This window comes from Mandrillus leucophaeus, unplaced genomic scaffold (assembly GCF_000951045.1).
Source record: "Mandrillus leucophaeus isolate KB7577 unplaced genomic scaffold, Mleu.le_1.0 Scaffold7, whole genome shotgun sequence".
Taxonomy (NCBI): Eukaryota; Metazoa; Chordata; class Mammalia; order Primates; family Cercopithecidae; genus Mandrillus; species Mandrillus leucophaeus.
The window spans coordinates 8,323,034-8,344,519 of record NW_012107585.1 but is presented as its reverse complement, the minus strand read 5'-3'; the positions used below and the strand labels follow the sequence as shown (position 1 = coordinate 8,344,519).

The 21,486-nt window shown below is 40.4% G+C and overlaps 1 protein-coding gene across 2 annotated transcripts in view; it reads right to left on the bottom strand.

The window, feature by feature from the left end:
* The window catches only part of KNTC1 (kinetochore associated 1), a 97,963-nt gene that overhangs the window by 30,149 nt on the left and 46,328 nt on the right, over positions 1–21,486 (bottom strand). For both annotated transcript variants that reach the window (XM_011964509.1, XM_011964510.1), the window contains 17 exons: positions 21,100–21,198; positions 19,835–19,938; positions 19,583–19,682; positions 18,438–18,572; positions 17,677–17,796; positions 15,506–15,578; positions 14,805–14,872; positions 12,814–13,094; positions 11,337–11,509; positions 10,772–10,869; positions 9,406–9,544; positions 8,416–8,472; positions 7,278–7,441; positions 6,343–6,447; positions 4,527–4,655; positions 3,791–3,907; positions 2,062–2,171 (listed from right to left, as the gene is read on the bottom strand). In XM_011964509.1, coding sequence (XP_011819899.1) covers positions 2,062–2,171; positions 3,791–3,907; positions 4,527–4,655; positions 6,343–6,447; positions 7,278–7,441; positions 8,416–8,472; positions 9,406–9,544; positions 10,772–10,869; positions 11,337–11,509; positions 12,814–13,094; positions 14,805–14,872; positions 15,506–15,578; positions 17,677–17,796; positions 18,438–18,572; positions 19,583–19,682; positions 19,835–19,938; positions 21,100–21,198 — 2,072 coding nt within the window. The remainder of the gene's footprint in view (positions 1–2,061; positions 2,172–3,790; positions 3,908–4,526; positions 4,656–6,342; positions 6,448–7,277; positions 7,442–8,415; positions 8,473–9,405; positions 9,545–10,771; positions 10,870–11,336; positions 11,510–12,813; positions 13,095–14,804; positions 14,873–15,505; positions 15,579–17,676; positions 17,797–18,437; positions 18,573–19,582; positions 19,683–19,834; positions 19,939–21,099; positions 21,199–21,486) is intronic.

The window sequence follows — 21,486 nt, the reverse complement described above, 5'->3', positions numbered from 1 at the left end:
ACAAAAATTAGGCCAGGCATGGTGGCTCACGCCTGTAATCCTAGCACTTTGGGAGGTCCAGACGGGTGGATTGCCTGAACTCAGGAGTTCAAGACCAGCCTGGACAACACGGTGAAACCCCATCTCTACTAAAATACAAAAAATTAACCCGGTGTGGTGGTGTGTGCCTGTAATCCCAGCTACTCAAGAGGCTGAGGCAGGAGAATCGCTTGAACCCAGGAGGTGGAAGTTGCAGTGAGACGAGATTGCGCCACTGCACTCCAGCCTGGGTGACAGAGCGAGACTCCATCTCAAAAAAAAAAAACAAAAAAAGAATCTGGTTACTATAGACAAAATAACAATTGAAATGCCTTTTTAGACCCTATTAATAAGACAATGATAGTTTAATTGGCTATACAGAGTAACCAAAATAGCAATAAAAGGCTTAAGTACCACCATTTTCAAGTCACTCTCTGATATTCTAAAGGTTATCTAAATTTATTCAGGTAGACTGCCTGAGGCAGAGGTATCACTATCATATGAATACAAATCATCAATGCCACATAAGTAGAATAATTATGAAATGAACTTGACATTATAGCTATTTAAATTTCAAAAAAGTATCCTGCACCATAAAACATCACAGAAGAATCTAGCAGAAGTCCAAATTAATAAAAAAAGATAAGAGTGTGCGTATCCTATTCTGAATTTATAGCACTCTAAACTGAAGAATGACATAGTTTTGTTACTTCAAACTACTCTTTAAGTCAGTGCTCCTTCAAGCTATGGGCAGTCTATAGTCCTTGACTTGCAGGTACAGGATGGTGACAGCCACGGTCTTTCCCCACTGTCCACAGAGACAAAGAACTAGATGCCTGCCTGGTGCAGGAAATGTACCAAGCAGTTTCATTCTCAATAACTCAGATTCCATTCATCTGTTACAAATCAGATGGGGGTTATAGCACCCATAAGATTTTAGAAGCAGTCATTAATAATTTGACCTTGAGCAGGTCATGTACTATGGGTTTGTTTTCTCATATATCGACTGGCAACATATGCAATAAGAACTGTAAAAATAAAATGAGGTGACATATCTGAAAGCATTCTGAAACCAGAAAACAAGTCCTTCTATTTACTAGATAGAAACATCTGAGTTACAAATTACATATCATTTATCCCTACTCATCAAAGTAAGCTGAATCTATAAATAACACATTTTATCTTAGTTCTAAAAATTCTTGTTCAGGCGCAGTGGCTCACCCCTATAATCCCAGTACTTTGGGAGGCTGAGGTGGGTGGATCACTTGAGGTCAGGAGTTCGACAACAGCCTGGCCAACATGGTGAAACCCCGTCTCTACTAAAAATATAAAAATTAGCCAGGCGCAGTGGTGTACACCTGTAATCCCACACATCTAGATGTGTATAGCGCAGTGGTGTACACCTGTAATCCCAGCTACTTGGGAGGCTGAGGTATGAGAATCGCTTGAACTTGGAAGATGGAGGTTGCAGTGAGCCAAGATGGTGCCACTGCACTCCAGCCTGGGTGACAAAGCGAGGCCCTGTCTCAAATAAATAAGTTAATTAAATAAAAATAAGAATTTTTATAAATATTTCAATAGGAAATTAGAAATTCTCCCTAAATCAAACTTTTCATTAATTTTTAAGATTACTTTGCTCCCTAGCTAATCTGATTTAGAAGTTTATTACTCAGAAGAATATTCTCCAACTTTTCTGATCATAGGAATCATCTGAGCTCCTATTAGAGACCAGCAATTCCGAGGCCCCGGTCCAGACCCACTGAGTCAGAACTGCAGAGAGACCCAGAAACCTGCATGTGAAAGTTAGTGCCCTAGACGATGCTTAACAGGAGACAAGTTTGGGAAACACTAAATGGTGAATTTAAATGGTGATATCATAAGAGACTCTAATCTGACTTCATATTTACTCAGTTTTGGAATGAGCAAAAGAAAATATCAGAGGTCCATGGACCTTGTAAAATAATCATCGTTATTACTGTGTTCTTGCAATAAGGATTATCATTTTGTTAACAGCAAAAATACCATTAATGTTTAAAGAATTACCTGCAATATTCCAGAATGAGGCTTGTGTCCATATCTATATTCTCCACAAGAGCTTTAATGAGGTCTTTCTTGGTGAGAAAATGTTGCCTGAAAACTGGTTGAAAAGAAATCTAGAAATAAAAAGAACAAAACAAACCAAAAAAATCCTCTACACTGAAATGTATCAGAGTAAGGGCAACATGATGACTTGCCTTCTTAGTATCCTTTTTAAAAAGAAACATTTGTCTATAGCTCCTCCAACTTCACACTACCCAACCCAGCCATCATTCTGAGATTTCAGGTGTACTTGGGTCTGAAACTCCTTAGTCATCCTAACCATTGCCTCTTCATCTGAAAAGTTTGATTGTTAATGTCAACAGAACACCAGTTCCATTACTGCAGAAGAATTAAGCTTCAAAACATATAGCATTTCTGTACTGGTTACCTTCCTGATAAGTCAACTGTTTGCAAGTAAAATGTCTTATATTTTTGGTAAAGAAAACAGGGTTTTGGCTAATGCCTATAATCCCAGCAACTCAGGAGGCTAAGTTGGGAGGATCACTTGGGCCCTAGAGGTCGAGGCTGCAGTGAGCCATGATAATGCCACTGCACTCCAGCCTGGGTGACAGAGTGAGATTCTGTCTCAAAAAAAAAAAAAAAGAAAGAAAAGAAAAAGAAAACTGGGTTTTGCTTGTCTGTTCTTTTTTTTTTTTTTTTGGAGACAGAGTCTCACTGTTGCCCAGGCTGGAGTGCAGTGGCACGATCTCGGCTCACTGCAACATCCGCCTCCTGGGTTCACACCATTCTCCTGTCAGCCTCCCGAGTAGCTGGGATTACAGGCACCCGCCACCATGCCCAGCTAATTTTTTTTTTTGTATTTTTAGTAGAGACAGGGTTTCACCATGTTGGCCAGGATGGTCTCAATCTCCTGACCTCGTGATCTGCCTGCCTTGGCCTCCCAAAATGCTGGGATTACAGGCATGAGCCACCGCGCCCGCCCTGCCTGTCCTTTCACAGTGTCAAAAATAAAGGCCAAGGCTGGGCGCGGTGGCTCACGCTTGTAATCCTAGCACTTTGGGAGGCCGAGGTGGGCGGATCACGAGGTCAAGAGATGGAGACCATCCTGGCCAACATGGTGAAACCCTGTCTCTACTAAAATACAAAAAATTAGATGGGCGTGGTGGTGCGTGCCAGTAGTCCCAGCTACTCGGGAGGCTAAGGCAGGGGAATTACTTGAACCCGGGAGGTGGATGTTGCAGTGAGCTGAGATCACACCACTGCACTCCAGCCTGGCAAAAAAGCAAGACTCCGTCTCAAAAAAAAATAAAAATAAAATAAAAAAAGAAAGGCCATTTACTTTCCCCCTTCTGGGAGTTCTTAAAGCATGGTATAGCTGTATATACATTTTAATATTATCTTTAAATAACAGCAGCAGAAAACAAAAGTATGAGGCTAAAGGTTAGGCCCGAAATAGCATAAATGTCAATTGATACTAGATATATACCTATAAATGAGAAAGTTAAGCAGCTGAAAATGTCAGGTCCCTTTTAATTTTCTTAAAAATACAGAAAAAAGGAAATGAGGCAAAAAGTTGCTTATTTCTTTGAAAGCACCTATGTGTGTACTTAATAAAATGTATGAGGCAGTACACATACACTGTCTTCCCAAAAGTAAAGGACAAGATCTTTGTTTTAAATTTTCCAAGTGGGTAATTATCAGAATTGATGACAGCAGTACAAAGAATACTCACACCAAGTTTACCAAGACGAATGCCCCACTGGGCATCAGTACTGAGTTCATGGAACTTAAGCCCCATTTCTATGTCCTGATAGAGACTTGCCAGCTCAGAGCCCACCAGAGATATTGCCTAAAAAATTAAAATAGAATTAAAGTTCAATCATAAGTAGAATATATTCTTAAAACACCTTTTAGATGAAACCCAACAACAAAAATCATAACTTTCTTTGTGATAACCATGTAGAATGTTACATATTATTTTGTACACAGTCGTTACTTCTTATGTAATATTTAGGTAATTCAGCTTTTCGTATAATGCTATACATTTAGCCTGGCTTTCCTTTATAATAAAAGGCCAAATTTTAGTTATCTTGCAAGAAAATCCCCATAAAAGGCAAATTTTAACACAATATCTAAGAGAAGTTTTCTATCTATTAAACTTATCCTACAAAAATAAACTGATTCATGGGTCTAGGGTTTCAACTAAACCAAAATAAGATTTGAGGTTCTAAGGGTGTACACAGATTTTAAGAAATTAAAAAACCGTAATTCTTTGGGTTGAACAATGCTTATAACTTGCATATACAGGCAACAGTATGTCACCAGTCAAGCAGAAGTTGGTAGAAATCACAAGTTAGCTCAACATTTATTCTACTAAATCTTTACAACCAGGTGGCAAAGCCAACTTCATTTCTCCCCTCAAATCCTGAATACTTCAAGAATTGAAGATGTGCTTCGTTAGGGCATACCAAGATTTTGTCGTAATTCTGCCATGCTTTATCTATGAGCTTCCAGAGATTTTCAAACACATCTTTTTGAGGTAAGAGAGTGCAGTAACCCAACGCCAGGTCAAGATCTACCAAGCGACAATTAAATACCTATGGGAAGACAGCAGCAAAAGAAGCAAATTCTTCACAATCAAAACAGAATTAACTTTGTTTACAAAGGGCAGAAATACAAATAGGAAGAATTTTAATTTATAATTAAAAAAACTTTTTAAAGAAAAAAACAGAATTAAGTGTCTTGAGGTTTATCACTAAATTGAATTATATACACTATGAAAGAACAAGTATTTCATGAAAAGTTGTAGTAAAATAGTTCTAATATGTTTGCTTATGTTTAACGTCCTTTATCACTATCCAAAGAGTAAGGAAAGCAACTACAAGTTCTATAGGGCACTGAAATATTTAGGGGTAAAGAGCCATAAGGTATGTAACTTATTCCTAAATAGAAAAAATACATACAAAATATCAAATGATTTTATATATAAATAGAAAAAGAGAGAAAGACAGAGCATGCCAGAAAATGATAAAGCAATAAAGGGTATACCAGAGATCTTTGTACTATTCTTAAAATTTTCCTGAAACTTTGAAATTATTTCCAAACAAAAAATTCTGGGCCAGGTGCGGTGGTTCATGCCTGTAATCCCAGCACTTTGGGAGGCCGAGGCGGGTGGATCACGAGGTCAGGAGATCGAGACCATCTTGGTCAACACGGTGAAACCCCGTCTCTACTAAAAATACAAAAAATTAGCCAGGCATGGTGGCAGGCGCCTGTACTAGGGAGGCTGAGGCAGGAGAACAGCATGAACCCAGGAGGCGTAGCTTGCAGTGAGCCAAGATCGTGCCACTTCATTCCAGCCTGGACAAGAGTGCGAGATTCTATTTCAAAAAAAAAAAAAAAAAAAATTTGGGGACCTGGGCACAATATCATGCCTCTACTTCCAGCATTTCAGGAGACCAAGGTGGAAGGATTGTTTGAGGCCAAGAGTCCAAGACCAGTCTGGGCAACACAGTGAGACCTCTCTCTACAAAAACTTCAAAAATTAGCCAGGCATGGGGGCGCACCAGCAGCCCCAGATACACAGGAGGCTGAGCAGCAGGAGGGCTGCTTGAGCTCATGAGTTCAAGGCTGCAGTAAGCTATGATGGTGCCTCTGCACTGCAGCCTAGACAGAGTGAGACCCTGTCTCCAAAAAAATACCAAAAATTTTTTAAAGAAGTAGTCTGACAAATGAAAATTAAATGCCTGATGCAACTATATTTTCATCAAAAGTCTATTCGAATCTTTTAAAAAATAAAGGGTAATGGAAAATTAGGATTTCTGGAATAGAAGTAAAAGGATCATTGGAATGCTTTAATCTGTAAAATAAATAACTACAGAGTGGGGCACAGTTGCTCATGCCTGTAATCTCAGTAACTCGGGAGCCTGAGGCAGGAGGATCGCTTGGGCCCAGAAGTTCAAGGCTGCAGCAAGCTATGATCATACTACTGCACTCCAGCCTGGGTGACAGAGAAAAACCTCATCTCTAAAAAATAAATAAATATAAATATAAGTAACTAAAATCAGGAGATGACAGTGGACAAGACGGACTACTATTTCATAAAAGCTCCATAGCATGTCAATTATCATAATAAAAATACAACTGATTAGCTATAATATAGTTTCTTGAAGTTTTTGAATAGTAAAACACTACTGTACTGAATCATAAACTATTGAGTCATATGCAGTTAACCAAGGTAAAAGGCAAAAAAACCCAAAATTTTTACCAAGAACAAATACTTACTTTGTGCAGTAGTGTTGTAGCATTTTCCCTGATAAATATAACAGCTTTTTCTTTCAATTCCATAACAACATGCCTTGATTTAACTAATGCAGTCTCTCCAAATAACTTTCAGAAAAGAACAAAAAAATATTTAGGTCTAGTTCTAGGTATCATTCTGAAAATTTTTTCAAATATTAAGGAACTTTGAAAATTCATCATTATATCCAAAAAGTATCAGAATTTAACCTACAGTGATAGAAAGTTGTGTCTGGGGGTGGGGGATTGACTGGGAGGGAGCAAAGAGGAAGCATTAAAAATACCCTAAGTCTTCACTGTGGTGTTGGTGACAAGGTGAATACATTGGTTGATACACTTAAAACATGCCTTTTAATTTTGAAAACTATACCTCAGTGCAGTTCATTAAAAAAGAACCAGCATGTAATACGTATCAACATAGTAGAAATGAAGACAACTCCCTCTGAGGCCCAGCTTCATAAGCAAGTTATCAACAGTTAGTCTTCTAGAATCTCTTCAGTGATGCTCAGTGATACTCTCAGAAGTAATTACAATAATTTGGCCATTTAGGTGATAACAAAATTAACAGCAGATATTTTGAGCAAATGTGGTATAGTGGGAACTGCACTGAACTTAGTGTGAAGACTTACTACTACAATATAAAACCTTGTGTAACTTATTCCACCTCCCTGAATCTGAGTTTACACATTCGTAAACTGGAAACTCCAGGGCTATTGTAAAGAATGAGTATGAAAATGTGTGCAGGCACCTTATTTCCACACCATAATCTTAAGAGATGCTCAACAAATATTCTTAAATCTGACGAATTATCAATTTCCTTGCTACAAAGACAGTAGAAAAACGTGGACTCCAAATTCCTTTGTTAGTGCTTTTACATCTATATTCACCCCAAGTCAAAGTATTTGTTCTTGAAGCTCTACCTTTTCACTCAAACTGGCATTCATGAAGTTTGACACAGAGTGCTGAAGACAGGTACCAAATGAACCAACCACAAATCTTAGGGCCAGCTCCCACTGGCTAGATTCCTGAAGATTCTGAAGCAGGGCAGAGATGGAATTTATAACAGGTAAAACAAGGCCATCTCCTGCAGAGTGATAAAGTATTTTAATATTTAGATTTTTTAAACAAAGAAAGATCCTACTATTGAAAACTGTTTTCAGGGACAGCCTACTTCTTCAATACAGGTAACAGTCACAGAGTTTGTTCTCAAAGTTAGTTAACATGAGGCTTGACTTAAACCAGAAAATAACTAAGTTCACTAGTTAATGAGATACTTTGATTGTAACTTGCCTATTTTAATTGAGATGTTTAAATTTTTAGCTGAAGAAAAATCATTTCTCTATTTGAAAGATAAAAATTTATAAACAAATTCATAGAAGTTAACACTATGAGCCAAATCACATAATCTACTGAACTTTTAGACAAATAACAATGTAAAAAAAAATAAACAATTACATTAAGGATATTAAATCACATTCATATTTAGAATTTCAAGAAATTTCTAGAACTACGATTTTTTGTTTTTTAGAGATAGGGTCTTCTGCTGCCCAGGCTGGAGTACAGTAGTGCCATCATAGCTCACTGCAGCCTTGACATCCTGGGCTCAAGAGATCCTCCCACCTCAGCCTCCCAAGTAACCAGGATCACAGGAGCACACCACCATATCTTTCTATTAAGAAATCTTGAAGCCGGACATGGTGGCTCCCGCCTGTAATCCCAGCACTTTGGGAGGCTGAGGTGGATCACCTGAGGTCAGGAATTCACCTGAGGTCAGGCAGGGTGGATCACCTGAGGTCAGGAGTTCAAGACCAGGCTGGCCAACATGGTGAAACCCTGTCTCTACTAAAAATACAAAATAATTAGCACACGACTGTAATTCCAGCAACTTGAGAGGCCGAGGCAGGACAACTGTTGAACCCGGGAGGTAGAGAGGTTGCAGCAGTGAGCCGCAATCGTCGTGCCATTGCACTCCTGGGCAACAGATCAAGACTCTGTCTCAAAAAAAAAAAAAAAGGGAAGAAATCTTAATAGAATGCTATATATTTTGATGCCAAATACCTTCATTAAGGGAGCAGTATGGCAAACTAGTAGACTCCAAGGGATATCTCTTGCTTTCTACAAAAGATAATAAAACGTTAAATAATACTAAATAGATGGCCACACCAAAAGCCCAGACTTCATCACTATGCAATATATCCATGTAACAAAATAACACTTGGACCCCTTAAATTTATACAACTAATAAATACATAAATAACACTAAAGAAAATAACCCTCACACAGCACATACACTCACAGATGTGTAAATATTTCACGATTATAAAAAAAGTTCTAAAGCAAACTGCTGCTTTAAAAATAAATAAATACACACAGGAAAATGCACAGGTAAGTGTATAACCTGATAAATGTCCACAGCCTGAAGGAGCGGCATCCAGATCAAGAAACAGAATATCGGCCGGGCACAGTGGCTCACACCTGTAATCACAGCACTTTTGAAGGCTGAGGTGGGCAGATCACTCGAGGTCAGGAGTTTGAGACCAGCCTGGCCAACATGGTGAAACCCCATCTCTACTAAAAATACAAAATTAGCCGGGTGTGGTGGCATGAGCCTATAATTCCAGCTACTCAGGAGGCTGAGGTACGAGAATTGCTTAAACCGAGGAGGCAGAGGTGCAGTGAGCCAACATCATGCCACTGCACTCCAGCCTGAGTGACAGAGCAGGACTCCGTCTCCAAAAAAAACCAAAACGAAAAAACAAAACAAGAAACAAAACACGGCCAGCTCCCCAGTCCCCTCCTTCCCCTTTCCCACCCCCAACGGTAACCACTGCCCTGACTTCAAACAGCACCAGCTTAGTCCTAGCCTGTGTTTGAACTTTACATAAATGAAACCACACAGTATTTATTCTTTTGTATCTGCTTCTTTAGCTCTACATTATGCCTATAAGGTTCACCCACATTACTGTGTGTAGTTCTAGCTTCAAACCTCTAGTTTAAATTTACATAAGGCAGAAATATACAGAAAATAATGACACAAATAAGATTTACCAGTTAGAGGCACAAGAGATGAAATCAGTTCATAAATCACCGGAAGCACCATCTGTGACTCAAGAACAATTCCATCTTCACTGAAGAAGTCACTGTAAGACCACTCTTCATATGGATCTTTATGTGTCCCAAAAGAAGCCTAGGTGCCAAATCATACAAAAAAGAGAGGAGTCAGTACGCTGCACAACACAGGTAACCATCTTCAGCAAGCAGAATCAGATCTATTAGAGCCAAACAATTTATTTTATTTTATTTATTTTTTTTTTTGAGTCAGAGTCTCACTCTGTGGCCCAGGCTGGAGTGCAAAGGTATGATCTCGGCTCACTGCAACCTCTGCCTCCCAGGTTCAAACGATTCTTGTGCTTCAGCCTCCCGAGAAGCTGGAATTACAGGCTTGCACCACCATGCCTGGCTAGTTTTTGTATTTTCAGTAGGGATGGGGTTTCACCATGTTGGCTAGGCTGGTCTTGAACTCCTGACCTCAAGTGATCCACCCACCTTGGCCTCACAAAGTGTTGTGATTACAGGCATAAGCCACCACACCCATCCTTTATTTGAATTTTTAAACTTACAAGAGATGAGGTCTCACTGTGTTGCCCAGGTTGGTCTTGAACTCCTGGGCTCAAAAATTCCCTCCACCTTGGCCTCCCAAAGTACTGGGATTATAAGGCGTCAGCCATCACATCTGGCCTAGAGCCAAACAGCATGGGTGGCCAAATACTACCACACATATTGTGTTTCTTCTGGTCTATGGCTTATAGAAATTTCAATTTAAGTTAAACTCTAACAGACGGACAATGTCGAGGGAGGCCTTGCTGGAGGCCCAATGTTTTGAAAGCTGGTGCAAATTAAAGCCAATTAAGTGACTGGAACAGAGAAGTGGCCTCACGCTCTTATGTTGTTTTCCAGTCTAGGGTAAGAAAATATAAGAGATGGATTCAGTATTTTCATAAACTTTGCAAATGATTAAAAAACGGGCCAGGTGCAGTGTGGCTCATGCCTGTAATCCCAGCACTTTGAGAGGCTGAGGTGGGGGAATCAGTTGAGCCCAGGAATTGAAGACCAGCCTAGGCAACATGGTAAGACCCTGTCTCTACAAAAAAAACCTTTTTTTAAATTAGTCAGATGTGGTGGCACACACTTGTAGTCCCAGCTACTCAGGAGGCTGAGGTGGGAGTGAGGTGGGAGGACTGCTTAAACCCAGTTCGAGGCTTCAGTAAGCCTTGATCATGCCACTGCACTCCAGCCTGGGTGACAGAGTAAAATCCTGTCTCAAAAAAAACAAAAACGAAACAAAACAAAACCAAAAAAAACAGTGCATCATGGGTTGCCCGGGATTTAAGGAAAAAACTCAAAAGTAACTTACTTTCATGAGGATTCCACAGTCATCCATTTGGCACTGTCTAGAAAGTTCTACGGCCATTAAAGTATGTTTACACAGTTCTAAAGCATCTAGTAAAAAATCTGAAACAAAATGGAGAAAAATCATTAAATTCATATTTCATGTATTTAGGATAATGAAAATAACCTTTTTATAATTACCTTATTTTATAATTAACCTTTTTATAATTTAAAATTCTAAGGAAAGCCGCAATGCAGATAGAAAGGTTCCATATAGTTTATACTACCTTAAAAAGTTAAACCTTTTTCTCAAGGTTGGCTTGAAAATAAGATCAGATATGGGAGGCAAGGAATTTCATAATCCTACGAAAGTGAGTAATGTCAACAGTCAGAAATGACATTGTTAATATTTTGAATACTTCCAAACAATAATCCTCAAAGAGAATCAATTATAAGCATCCCTTTGTAAAACGCAGATACTATCTCTAGTCTGATAACCATGATGCCCAATTGTAAAGAGACAGCATTTGGGAGACAAGTGTGAAATGAACCAGAGAATATAAAACTACATATTTTATAAATCTTGTCACCTGGACTGCAAATGGTGGCAGCTTGGCATGCTAGATCATGTATCACGGAAGGAAGACTCAGTCCCACAGGCACTGTCATTGGGACATTATCAGCCAACATCTGACAAAGCTTCTGACACGTCAGAAACAGCAATTTCCCAGTATCAGCATTGCAGTGATACTTAAACAAGTCTCTTTGGAAGAAAGAAAGCATTGGTAGTTACAACTCACACTGAAAGTAAACGCATGTGCCTTTCTTGGATTAATATATCACCACCACCATCAACACATTAAATGTCTTTTAAATGTTCTCATGGTATATAGTGTAGTTTTTCTTTTCTTTCCTTTGTTATTTTGAGACAGGGTCTAGCCCTACCGCCTAGGCAGGAGTGCAGTGGCACAATCATGGCTCACTGTAGCCTCAACCTCCAGGGTCAAGCAATCTTCCCACTTCAGCCTCCCAAGTAGCTGAGACTACAGGTGTGTGCCATCACACTTGGCTAATTTTTAAATTTTTTTTTGTAGAGAGGAGTTCTCACTATGTTGCCCAGGCTGGTCTCAAAACTCCTGGGCTGAAGTAATCCTCCTGCCTTGGCCTCCCAAATTGCTGGGATTACAGGTGTGAATCACTGCGCCCAGCCTGTTTTTCTTTTTCTGAGACTGAGTCTCACTCTGTCACCCAGGCTGGAGTGCAATGGCACGATCTCGGCTCACTGCAACCTCCACCTCCCAGGTTCAAGCGATTCTCCTGCCTCATCCTCCCAAGCAGCTGGGATTACAGGTGCCCACCACCACACCCAGCTAATAGTTATATTTTTAGTAGAGACAGGGTTTCACCATGTTGCCCAGGCTGGTCTTGAACTCCTGACCTCAAGTGATCCACCCGCCTCGGACTCCCAAAGTGCTGGGATTACAGGCGTGAGTCGCCACACCTGGCCCCAGCCTGTTTTTCAAATGACTAAGGATACCGTTCGCTGCTGAAGTGCACAGTAAACTAAACTTAATGGTTATGTTACCTAACTCTGCAGTATTGCTCACTTGCCTTTTATGCTACTCTTTCTGACACTGAGGCCCAAAATACGCTCTGAGGGTGAGAAATCAAGAATTGCTTCTGTGAAAAAAGAGTGTTACTGGCCCTCCCCTTATGACTGAAGAAAGAAATCAGGCAATTGTTACTTTCTTTCTTTTTTTTTTTTTTGAGACGGAGTCTCGCTCTGTCGCTCAGGCTGGAGTGTAGTGGTGCGATCTTGGCTCACTGCAACCTGCCACAATCCTGACTCAGCCTCCCTAGTAGCTGGGGCTGTAGGCACGTTCCACCACGCCTGGCTAATTTTTTGTATTTTTAGTAGAGACAGGGTTTCACTATGTTAGCCAGGATGGTCTCGATCTCCTGACCTGGTGATCCGCCCGCCTCAGCCTCCTAAAGTGCTGGGATTACAGGCGTGAGCAGCAATTTACTTTCAGAGAAGCTATGCAATTCAGGGACCTGGAATGTCACCTGCATTTTTTCAGTGCTGTTTTGATGTTCCCGTCTTTTAAGGCTCTCAAGGTCAGCTCTGCCTCCAGCTCTTGCTTGGACACCTGCAGGGCCAGTGCCTGTCTGTGCAGCTTTGATTCCATGCTTGGGTTCCGCATCTCAGCAGCTATGGGCTCTGGGGTGCTCCTGGGTTTGTGTTTCACCTGTGCAACTTCGTGAGCTTTAATGTGCTGCTCACGGAGATCTGCTACCAGGGAACGATTGCTATAATCTTCAAATGAAAGAAAGACCTCAAAGTTCTCCTGTAGCAAAGGTAAGCAAGACAAAGTCCCAAGTCTATTTAATCTATAGTTTTTTGGTTTTTTTAAAAATAATTTTAACTTTTACTTTAGATTCAGGGGTACACCTGGGTATATTGTGTGATGCTGAGGCTTGAAGCACAACTGATCCCATCACCCAGCATAGTACCTGATGGGTAGTTTTTCGACCTGTGCCCTCCTCCCCTCCCTACTTCGGCCAAGTAGTTCCCAGTTGTTTTCATCCATCCATTCATTCACTTATTTTTAGGCAGGGTTTCACTCTGTTGCCCAGGCTGGAGTGCAGTGGTATAAACACAGCTCCTGTAGCCTCCGCCTCCTAGTCTCACACCATCCTCTCGCTTCAGCCTCCAAAGTAGCTGGGTCTACAGGCACACATCACCACGCCCAGCTAATTTTTGTTATTTTTAGTAGAAACAAGGTCTCACTATGTTGCCCAGGCTAGTCTCAAACTCCTGAGCTCAAGTGATCCTCCAGCCTCATTCTCCCAAAGCGCTGGGATTATAGGCATAAGCCACTGTGCCCGGCCTCCAGATGCTTTTCACAGAAAAAGCTATTTACAGCAGGTCTCAAATTTTTGGGTCATAGGACTCCTTTACATGCTTAATTGTATGATTCCACTTATATGAAATAGCTAGAATAAGCAAATTCACAGTGACAGAAAGTAGAGATAACCAGGGGCTGGCGGAAGAGAGGAAAGGAGAATCATTGTTTCACGGCTAGAGTTTCTGCTCAGGGTGATGAAAAAGTAGACAGAGGTGATAGCCGCACAACACTGTGAATGTAATTAACACCACTGAATTACAAACAAAATAACTGTTAACATGGAAAATTTTGTTATAAGTATTTTAACAAAATTAAAAATTAATAATGCATCCAGGCACGGGGGCTCACGCCTATAATCCCAATACTTTGGGAGGCTGAGGCAGGCAAATCGCTTGAGGCCAGGAGTTTGAAACCAGCCTGGCAAACATGGCAAAACGCTGTTTTTACTAAAAATATAAAAACTAGCTAGGCGTGGTGGCGCACACCTGGAGTCTCAGCTACTCGAGAGGCTGAGGCAGGAGAATCTCTTGAACCCAGGAGGCAGAATCTGCAGTGAGCTGAGATTGTGCCACAGCACTCCAGCATGGGCAACAGAGTGAGACTTTGTCTCAAAAAAAAATAAAAATAAAAAAAATTAATAATACAACATACAAAAAAAATCATTGAATTGCATAAAATGGATGAATTATGTGGTATGTAAATGACATCTCAATACAGTTGTTGAGAGAGAGAGAAGGAAAACCAGTATCTCCAGTCCCCAAAGGCTAGTGCAAAAAACTTTTTTTTTTTTTTGAGATGGAGTCTTGCTCTGTCACCCAGGCTGGAGTCCAGCAGCACAATCTCGGCTCACTGCAATCTCCGCCTCCTGGTTTCAAGCAATTCTCCTGCCTCGGCCTCCTGAGCAGCTGGGACTACAGGTGCGTGCCACCACACCTGGCTAAATTGTTGTATTTTTAGTAGAGACGGGGTTTCACTATGTTAGCCAGGATGATCTCGATCTCCTGACCTTGTGATCCGCCCACCTCAGCCTCCCAAAGTGCTGGGATTACAGGGGTGAGCCACTGCGCCCAGCCATGCAGAAAACTTTAAGGAGGGACAAATGCACTGACTGGTCAAGTAATAATGTTTAACATGGCTCGATATGTTTACCTGTAAGCTAGCAACCTCTTTAAACAGTTTCAACATTTCTTCACATTCGTCCTTCTTCTGCAGATTGTCTGTAATTAAATTTTTAAAAGTTATAGCAGACATGCAAATTCTCATATTATCAGAATTTTAAAGAGAAGAAATTTTAATTAGCTTTGGTTCTCTCATCTCAAGTCTTCAGTAGTTCTTCTCAGATGATAATATATAGTAACTAAGTACAAAAAGAGATCTAATTTGAAAAAAATCTAATTATTCTTTCAGGAGGTAGAAAACAGAAGTTTATGAGTTACAAAAAAGTTATTTTTCTGAAGTAAATTGTAGCTTCTTTTTTTTCCCTGGAAAGTTACTTTCTTAACTCTTTTATTTAACTTTCAGTTCAAATGGCTTCTCCCCACCATCATAAGCAACCAATAAATGAGAAAAATGAGCAATGAGTGCGAGACACTAAGGAAATCTAGTCTAGCACTAAACAGTAAGTGAACATATAAAGAAATGATAGGTTGATTTTGCATCCGTCTATTCTTACATTGCTGATAAAGGAATAAAGGAAGAAAGACTTTTCATGAAGCAAAATGGGTAAGATCAATAAAGACAATCAGAACCAGAAAAACTGTGGGTGTGGTGAGAGTTATCATTGATGCCTCTTTCTGAAGAGGATGAGCTTTGGAACAAAACTGAGATGAGAAAACAGAAATAAAAGCTACCTTTCTGAATGTCACATAGTATCTTAAGAATGTCCACGGATGTCTTCGCTACAGACGTTCTCCAGGCTTTGCCCTAAAAATAAATAAATAAAGCGAAACAAAATCTACTTCCTTTTCTGACCAATTCAGTAGTACATATACAAATACACAAAAACCACAGAAGCAGAAAAAACAATCATGGAGGAGTTGGGCAGCTGAGAAATGGATCGTTAATGAGCGTTACACAGGGTAGACCTGAAAAACTCCAGTATGAACTCCTGGATATATGATTTAGAAATACCAAAGAATATGCAACTCTGCCAAATAACCTTTCAACTACATTATGATTAACAGATCCTTATTCTCTTTTAGAGTTATTTATTATTTGAAAAAACATTTGGAAAAGTTAAAAAGAACAGAAGTCTAAAAAATGGCCTAGAGAACAGAAGTCTAATATAATAACCACTACCTTCCAGTGATTATTTAAAAAAAAAAAATTTAAGAGAAGGAAAAGGCTGGGCGCGGTGGCTCAAGCCTGTAATCCCAGCACTTTGGGAGGCCGAGATGGGCGCATCATGAGGTCCGGAGGTCCGGAGATCAAGACCATCCTGGCTAACACGGTGAAACTCCATTTCTACTAAAAAATACAAAAAACTAGCCGGGCGAGGTGGCGAGAACCTGTAGTCCCAGCTACTCGGGAGGCTGAGACAGGAGAATGGCGTGAACCCAGGAGGCGGAGTTTGCAGTGAGACGAGATCCAGCCACTGCACTCCAGCCTGGGTGACAGAGTGAGACTCCATCTCAAAAAAAAAAAAAAAAAAAAAGAGAAGGAAAAAAAGGAGATGCTTTAATTAAAAGACATGATGTATGTAAAATGTTTAGTAAGTGCCTCGCCAATAAAAAATTCAAACAGTTTCATAACGGGAGTAATTCAAACTGGTAGTTAAGAATACAGACTATGGTATTAAACAGTTTGAGCTGAGGTTCTGCCCCTTTCTAACAACCTTGGAAAAAAGTCATTTACCTTAATATTTTAGTTTTCGAACTTAATATATAAGGAGACAACAACAGGAACTACTTCACACCTTTGTTATGAACAAGAAATAGCTATTTAACTTAACCTATTGCATAGTAAATATTAGGTGTTTAAAAAAACAACAACTTCATTTTTCAACAGGAAAAAACATTACTGAAATGGACTGAGAGAAGAGAGAAGTTGGGAGGTATCTATCCTTAGGGGTTTAAAAACCCAACTGTTGGCCAGGTGTGGTGGCTCACACATGTAATCCTAGCACTCTGGAAGGCCGAGATGGGCAGATCACTTGGTGTCAGGGGTTTGAGACCAGCCTGGCCAACATGGTAAAACCTGTCTCTAGTAAAAATACATAAATTACCCAGGTGTGGTGGTGGGCACCTGTAATCCCAGCTACTGCCAGCTGAGGCAGGAGAATCGCTTAAACCTGGGAGGCAGAGGTTGCAGTGAGCCGAGATCGTGTCACTGCGCTCCAGCCTGAGCAACAGAGCAAAACTCTGTCTCAAAATAGAAAAGAAAAGAAAAAAAACCCAACTGTTGGGCATGGTGGCACATGCCTGTAAACCCAGCTACTTGGAAGGCTAAGGCTAGAAGAGAACTTAAACTCAGGAGTTCAAGACCAATCTGGGCAACACACCAAGACCTCATCTCCTAAATATGATATTAAAAAAAAAGAAAAAATTAAAAATCAGTAAGAATCCAACTATCCTGGAAAAATCAAGTATTCCTCATCTGCACAAAAGTAAACTCTCTTAAAACCATTTCTAAGTTTCAGTGTTATAAGATTATATAGATGTATATTGGTTCTGTAGCTGATATTACTATTTGACAATAATTATGTCCTATATAACAGGAAACATTGTTTATATTGCAAGGCATTACAGAAACCTTTCCTGTACAACAGGTACTCAGAAACACCCGCTAACCCGCAGCTCCCAGGTCATTCTCTGTGGACTCAAGCAGCCACTCCACGGCGGCCGTAATTGCTTTTTGTTTTTTTTTTTAAACCAGCAGTAAATTTACCCACGAATTGTGTTCACTAGGCCACCCGAGCAGTGAGAAGGGCAGATCTTCATAGTGTAAGTCCATCTTTTCTATCCTATTGATTAATAGCCATAAAAATTGGATTTACTTATATTTTACTTAGTGAAAATGTCACCTCTTTAGAATGATCTGGCCCTTCTTGTAATGCCAATCGTGCCCATATGATGACTCTTTCTGCAGTTTTCTCAGCTTCAGCAGGAGGCAAAGACTTCAACAGAAGGAGACAGTCTTCACCCTATAAACAGGGTTTGAAAGGAAGAAAAAACAGCTGGTATTTGCAAAGGACCGTGTGGCCTTACCTCTTTCTTTTCTATTTAAAGATGAAAATACATCATTTGGAAAAATAGATTATGGTTCAATGTTTTAATAATCTGAAAATCCATTTTTATTTTATGTGACTTTAAGTTTCAGGATACAAATGCAGAAAGTGCAGGCTTGTTACATGTGCCATGGTGGTTTGCTGTGCCCATCAACCTGTCAACCACGTTTTAAGCCCCACATGCATCAGCTATCCATCCTGATGCTGAAAATCCATTTTTGATGACGGAAAACAATAAAATAAATGTAAAATACGATCCTAGATGCTGAAGATTTAATTCCTAGGCATTGCTATGATTATAGAATCATATAAAAATAATGACATTTAAAAACACAATAGGCAGAGTACGGTAGCTCACACCAGTAATCTCAGCACTTTGGGAGGCTGAGGTGGGTGGATTACTTGAGGTTGGGAGTTTCAGACCAGCCTGGCCAACATGGTGAAACACAGCCACTGCATTCCAGCCTGGGCAATGGAGCGAGACTCTGTCTCAAAAAAAAAAAAAACAACACAGAAACAAAGAAGCCATACGAAATGACAACATAAAACTTACAAACCTGTTCTCTATCAATCAGGTCAATAATTCTTAGACTGTAGATCTCATCATCAGATAACATAAACGCTTGGGCCACCTTTAAAGCATCTTCTAAAGAAGATGGGACATCTTGTTTGAGAATGTATCTAACCACCCTCTGCAACAGATAATATGAACATTTCTTTGTTATAAAACTCACAGAAAACCAAGAAATCATTTGCTCATAAGAGCAAAGTGGCCAAAAAATTAAAATAATGCAGCAAAAAACTAAATTGTATGAAAAATTAAAACATGATTTATATTCTGATCATTCCACAGTCCTGTCTTCTTTCTTCTATAACTTCTTAATTTACTATTTGGTGTCTTTTTTTTTTTTTTTTTTTTAAGACAGTCTCCTCTCCCTCTGTTGCCAGGCTAGAGTGCAGTGGCGCAATCTCAGCTCACCGCAACCTCCGCCTCCCAGGTTCAAGTGATTCTCCTCCCTCAGCCTCCCAAGTAGCTGGGACTACAGGCATGTGCCACCACAACTTACTAATTTTTTTGCATTTTTAGTAGAGACGGGGTTTCACCATGTTGGCCAGGATGGTCTTGATCTCTTGACCTCATCATCCACCCACCTTGGGCTCCCAGAGTGCTGGGATTATGGGTGTGAGCCACTGCTCCTGGCCTATTTGGTGTCTTTAATACTCTCATAAAAAGGCCAGGTGCAGTAGCTCGCACCTGTAATCCCAACACTATGGGAGGCCGAGGCGGGCAGATCATCTGAGGTCAGGAGCTCAAGACCAGCCTGACCAACACGGAGAAACTCCATCTCTACTAAAAACACAAAAAAAATTTAGCCAGGCATGGTGGTGCATGCCTATAATCCCAGCTAGTCGGGAGGCTGAGGCAGGAAACTCACTTGAACCCAGGAGGCAGAGGTTGCAGTGAGCTGAGATCGCACCATTGCACTCCAGCCTGGGCAACAACAGCGAAACTCCATGTCAAAAAAAATAAATACTCTCATAAATAACTGAACACCTTATTAACATCATATCTAACAAAAGAAACGTAGTGGAAAAACCTAGCTCTATCAGCCTCCTAGAACATAAAATCCTCATTGAGTTTCCCATGTTGCCCTAGAAATGAAAGAAAAGAGAAAAAAGACTCTTCAAAGAGTGTACTCACCATTATTTCCTTGTTTAAGAGATTTACCTCTCTTATTCCATAGCCTCGTAAAAGTTTTTTCATCTCCATTAGTTTGTAACTTTCCTGTAATAACTTGACTCTGAAAGCAAATTTATCCATATTAACATGGTTTATCTTTTTTATGAAGTACTACGGAACACAGTAAACAATATAGAAACATAAATGAACGTCAACTCGAAACACAACGTTTCTCCAGAGCGCAAAACATTGTTTGGTAGACTGTAATCTTACTTGGGATGGTCCATTTCCAGGTGCTGTTTCACCAGTTGCTCCACAGCTGCACTCCAAGGAACCACTGCCGCATACATGATCTTGAGCACAGCATCAAATATGAGCTACAAAAAGACGCACGCATGGACAAGGAACAGCCCTCAGGTTTACATGCAAGTGAACAGCACAGTCTAATCAGCAGAGGTCTTACATCAACCACATGGTAGTTTGAGAATATTTCATCTACTCACTGGAAAACCATTTATTTCTTCAGTTTTCACATACAGAGAACAATTTGACTATTCAGAAAAATTCAGAAGAGTATTTTGTCTGCTGTAAGCTAAGACATACAGCTTTATTGCTTTCTACGGTCTTTACAATCTCTGGGTTTTTTTGTTTTTTTGAGACAGAGTCATGTTCCCATTGCCCAGGCTGGAGTGCAGTGGCGCAATCTCAGCTCACTGCAAACTCCACCTCCTGGGTTCAAGCAATTCTCCTGCCTCAGCCTCCCAAATAGCTTGGACTACAGGTGAACACCACCACACCTGGCTAATTTCTGTATTTTTTGTAGAGACGGGGTTTCACCATGTTGCCCAGGCAGGTCTCAAATTCCTGAGGTCAGGCGATCTGTCTGCCTTGGCTTCCAAAAGTGCTGGGATTACAGGCATGAGCCACTGTGTCCAGCCTTAGTCTCTGGTTTAAAAACAGTTTTCATTATTTTACTTCTCTTTTATCGTGGTAATAACAGTGCGAAGTTAAAATAAAGGCATATTACAACATATTAAAAAATGTCTCACATTGCAGGCGATAACTGAAAAAGAAAAGTCTCCATGTTTGCAAAACCACAGGAAAGCCTGCAAAGATATGCATACAACTGTCCATGGAGGTTACTCTGGGGGTGGAAATGAGTAAACATTCACTTTTTATTTTCTGTAATTAAATAAAACAGACACTTTAGGAGAACAAAGTGGGCAGATCACTTGAGCCCAGGAGTTCAAGACCAGCCTGGGAAACCCTGTCTCTACAAAAAATACAAAAATTAGCTGGATGTAGTGGCACGCGCCTATGGTCCTAACTACTCAGAAGGCCGAGGTGGGAGGATTGCTTGAGCCAGGGAGGTTGAGGCTGTAGTGAACCATGATCATGTCACTGCATTCCAGCCTGGGCGACACAGCCAGACTCATCTCAAACAAAAACATATATATGTTGCTTTTATGAACAGAAAAAAGTTTTCAGAAAAGACTTAATGCTCAAAAGGGAAACACGAATGGTCACTATTTACTTACGTCCGTGTCAGATAAACATCCTATTACTGCCATGGCCTTTGCTTCCCATGCTGTTTCAAAGAGTGATGTGGACTTTGAACTGCATCTATTCAGTAAATCCTAAAAAGGGATAAACATGTATGTTTTTTAAAAATTGAAAATTCCCATTAAAAAATGCCACATAGGCCAGGTGTGGTGGCTCAAGCCTGTAATCCCAGCACTTTGGGAGGCCGAGACTGTCGGATCACGAGGTCAGGAGATTGAGACCATCCTGGCTAACACGGTGAAACCCCGTCTCTACTAAAAAGTACAAAAAACTAGCCGGGCGAGGTGGCAGGCGCCTGTAGTCCCAGCTACTCGGGAGGCTGAGGCAGGAGAATGATGTAAACCCGGGAGGCGGAGCTTGCA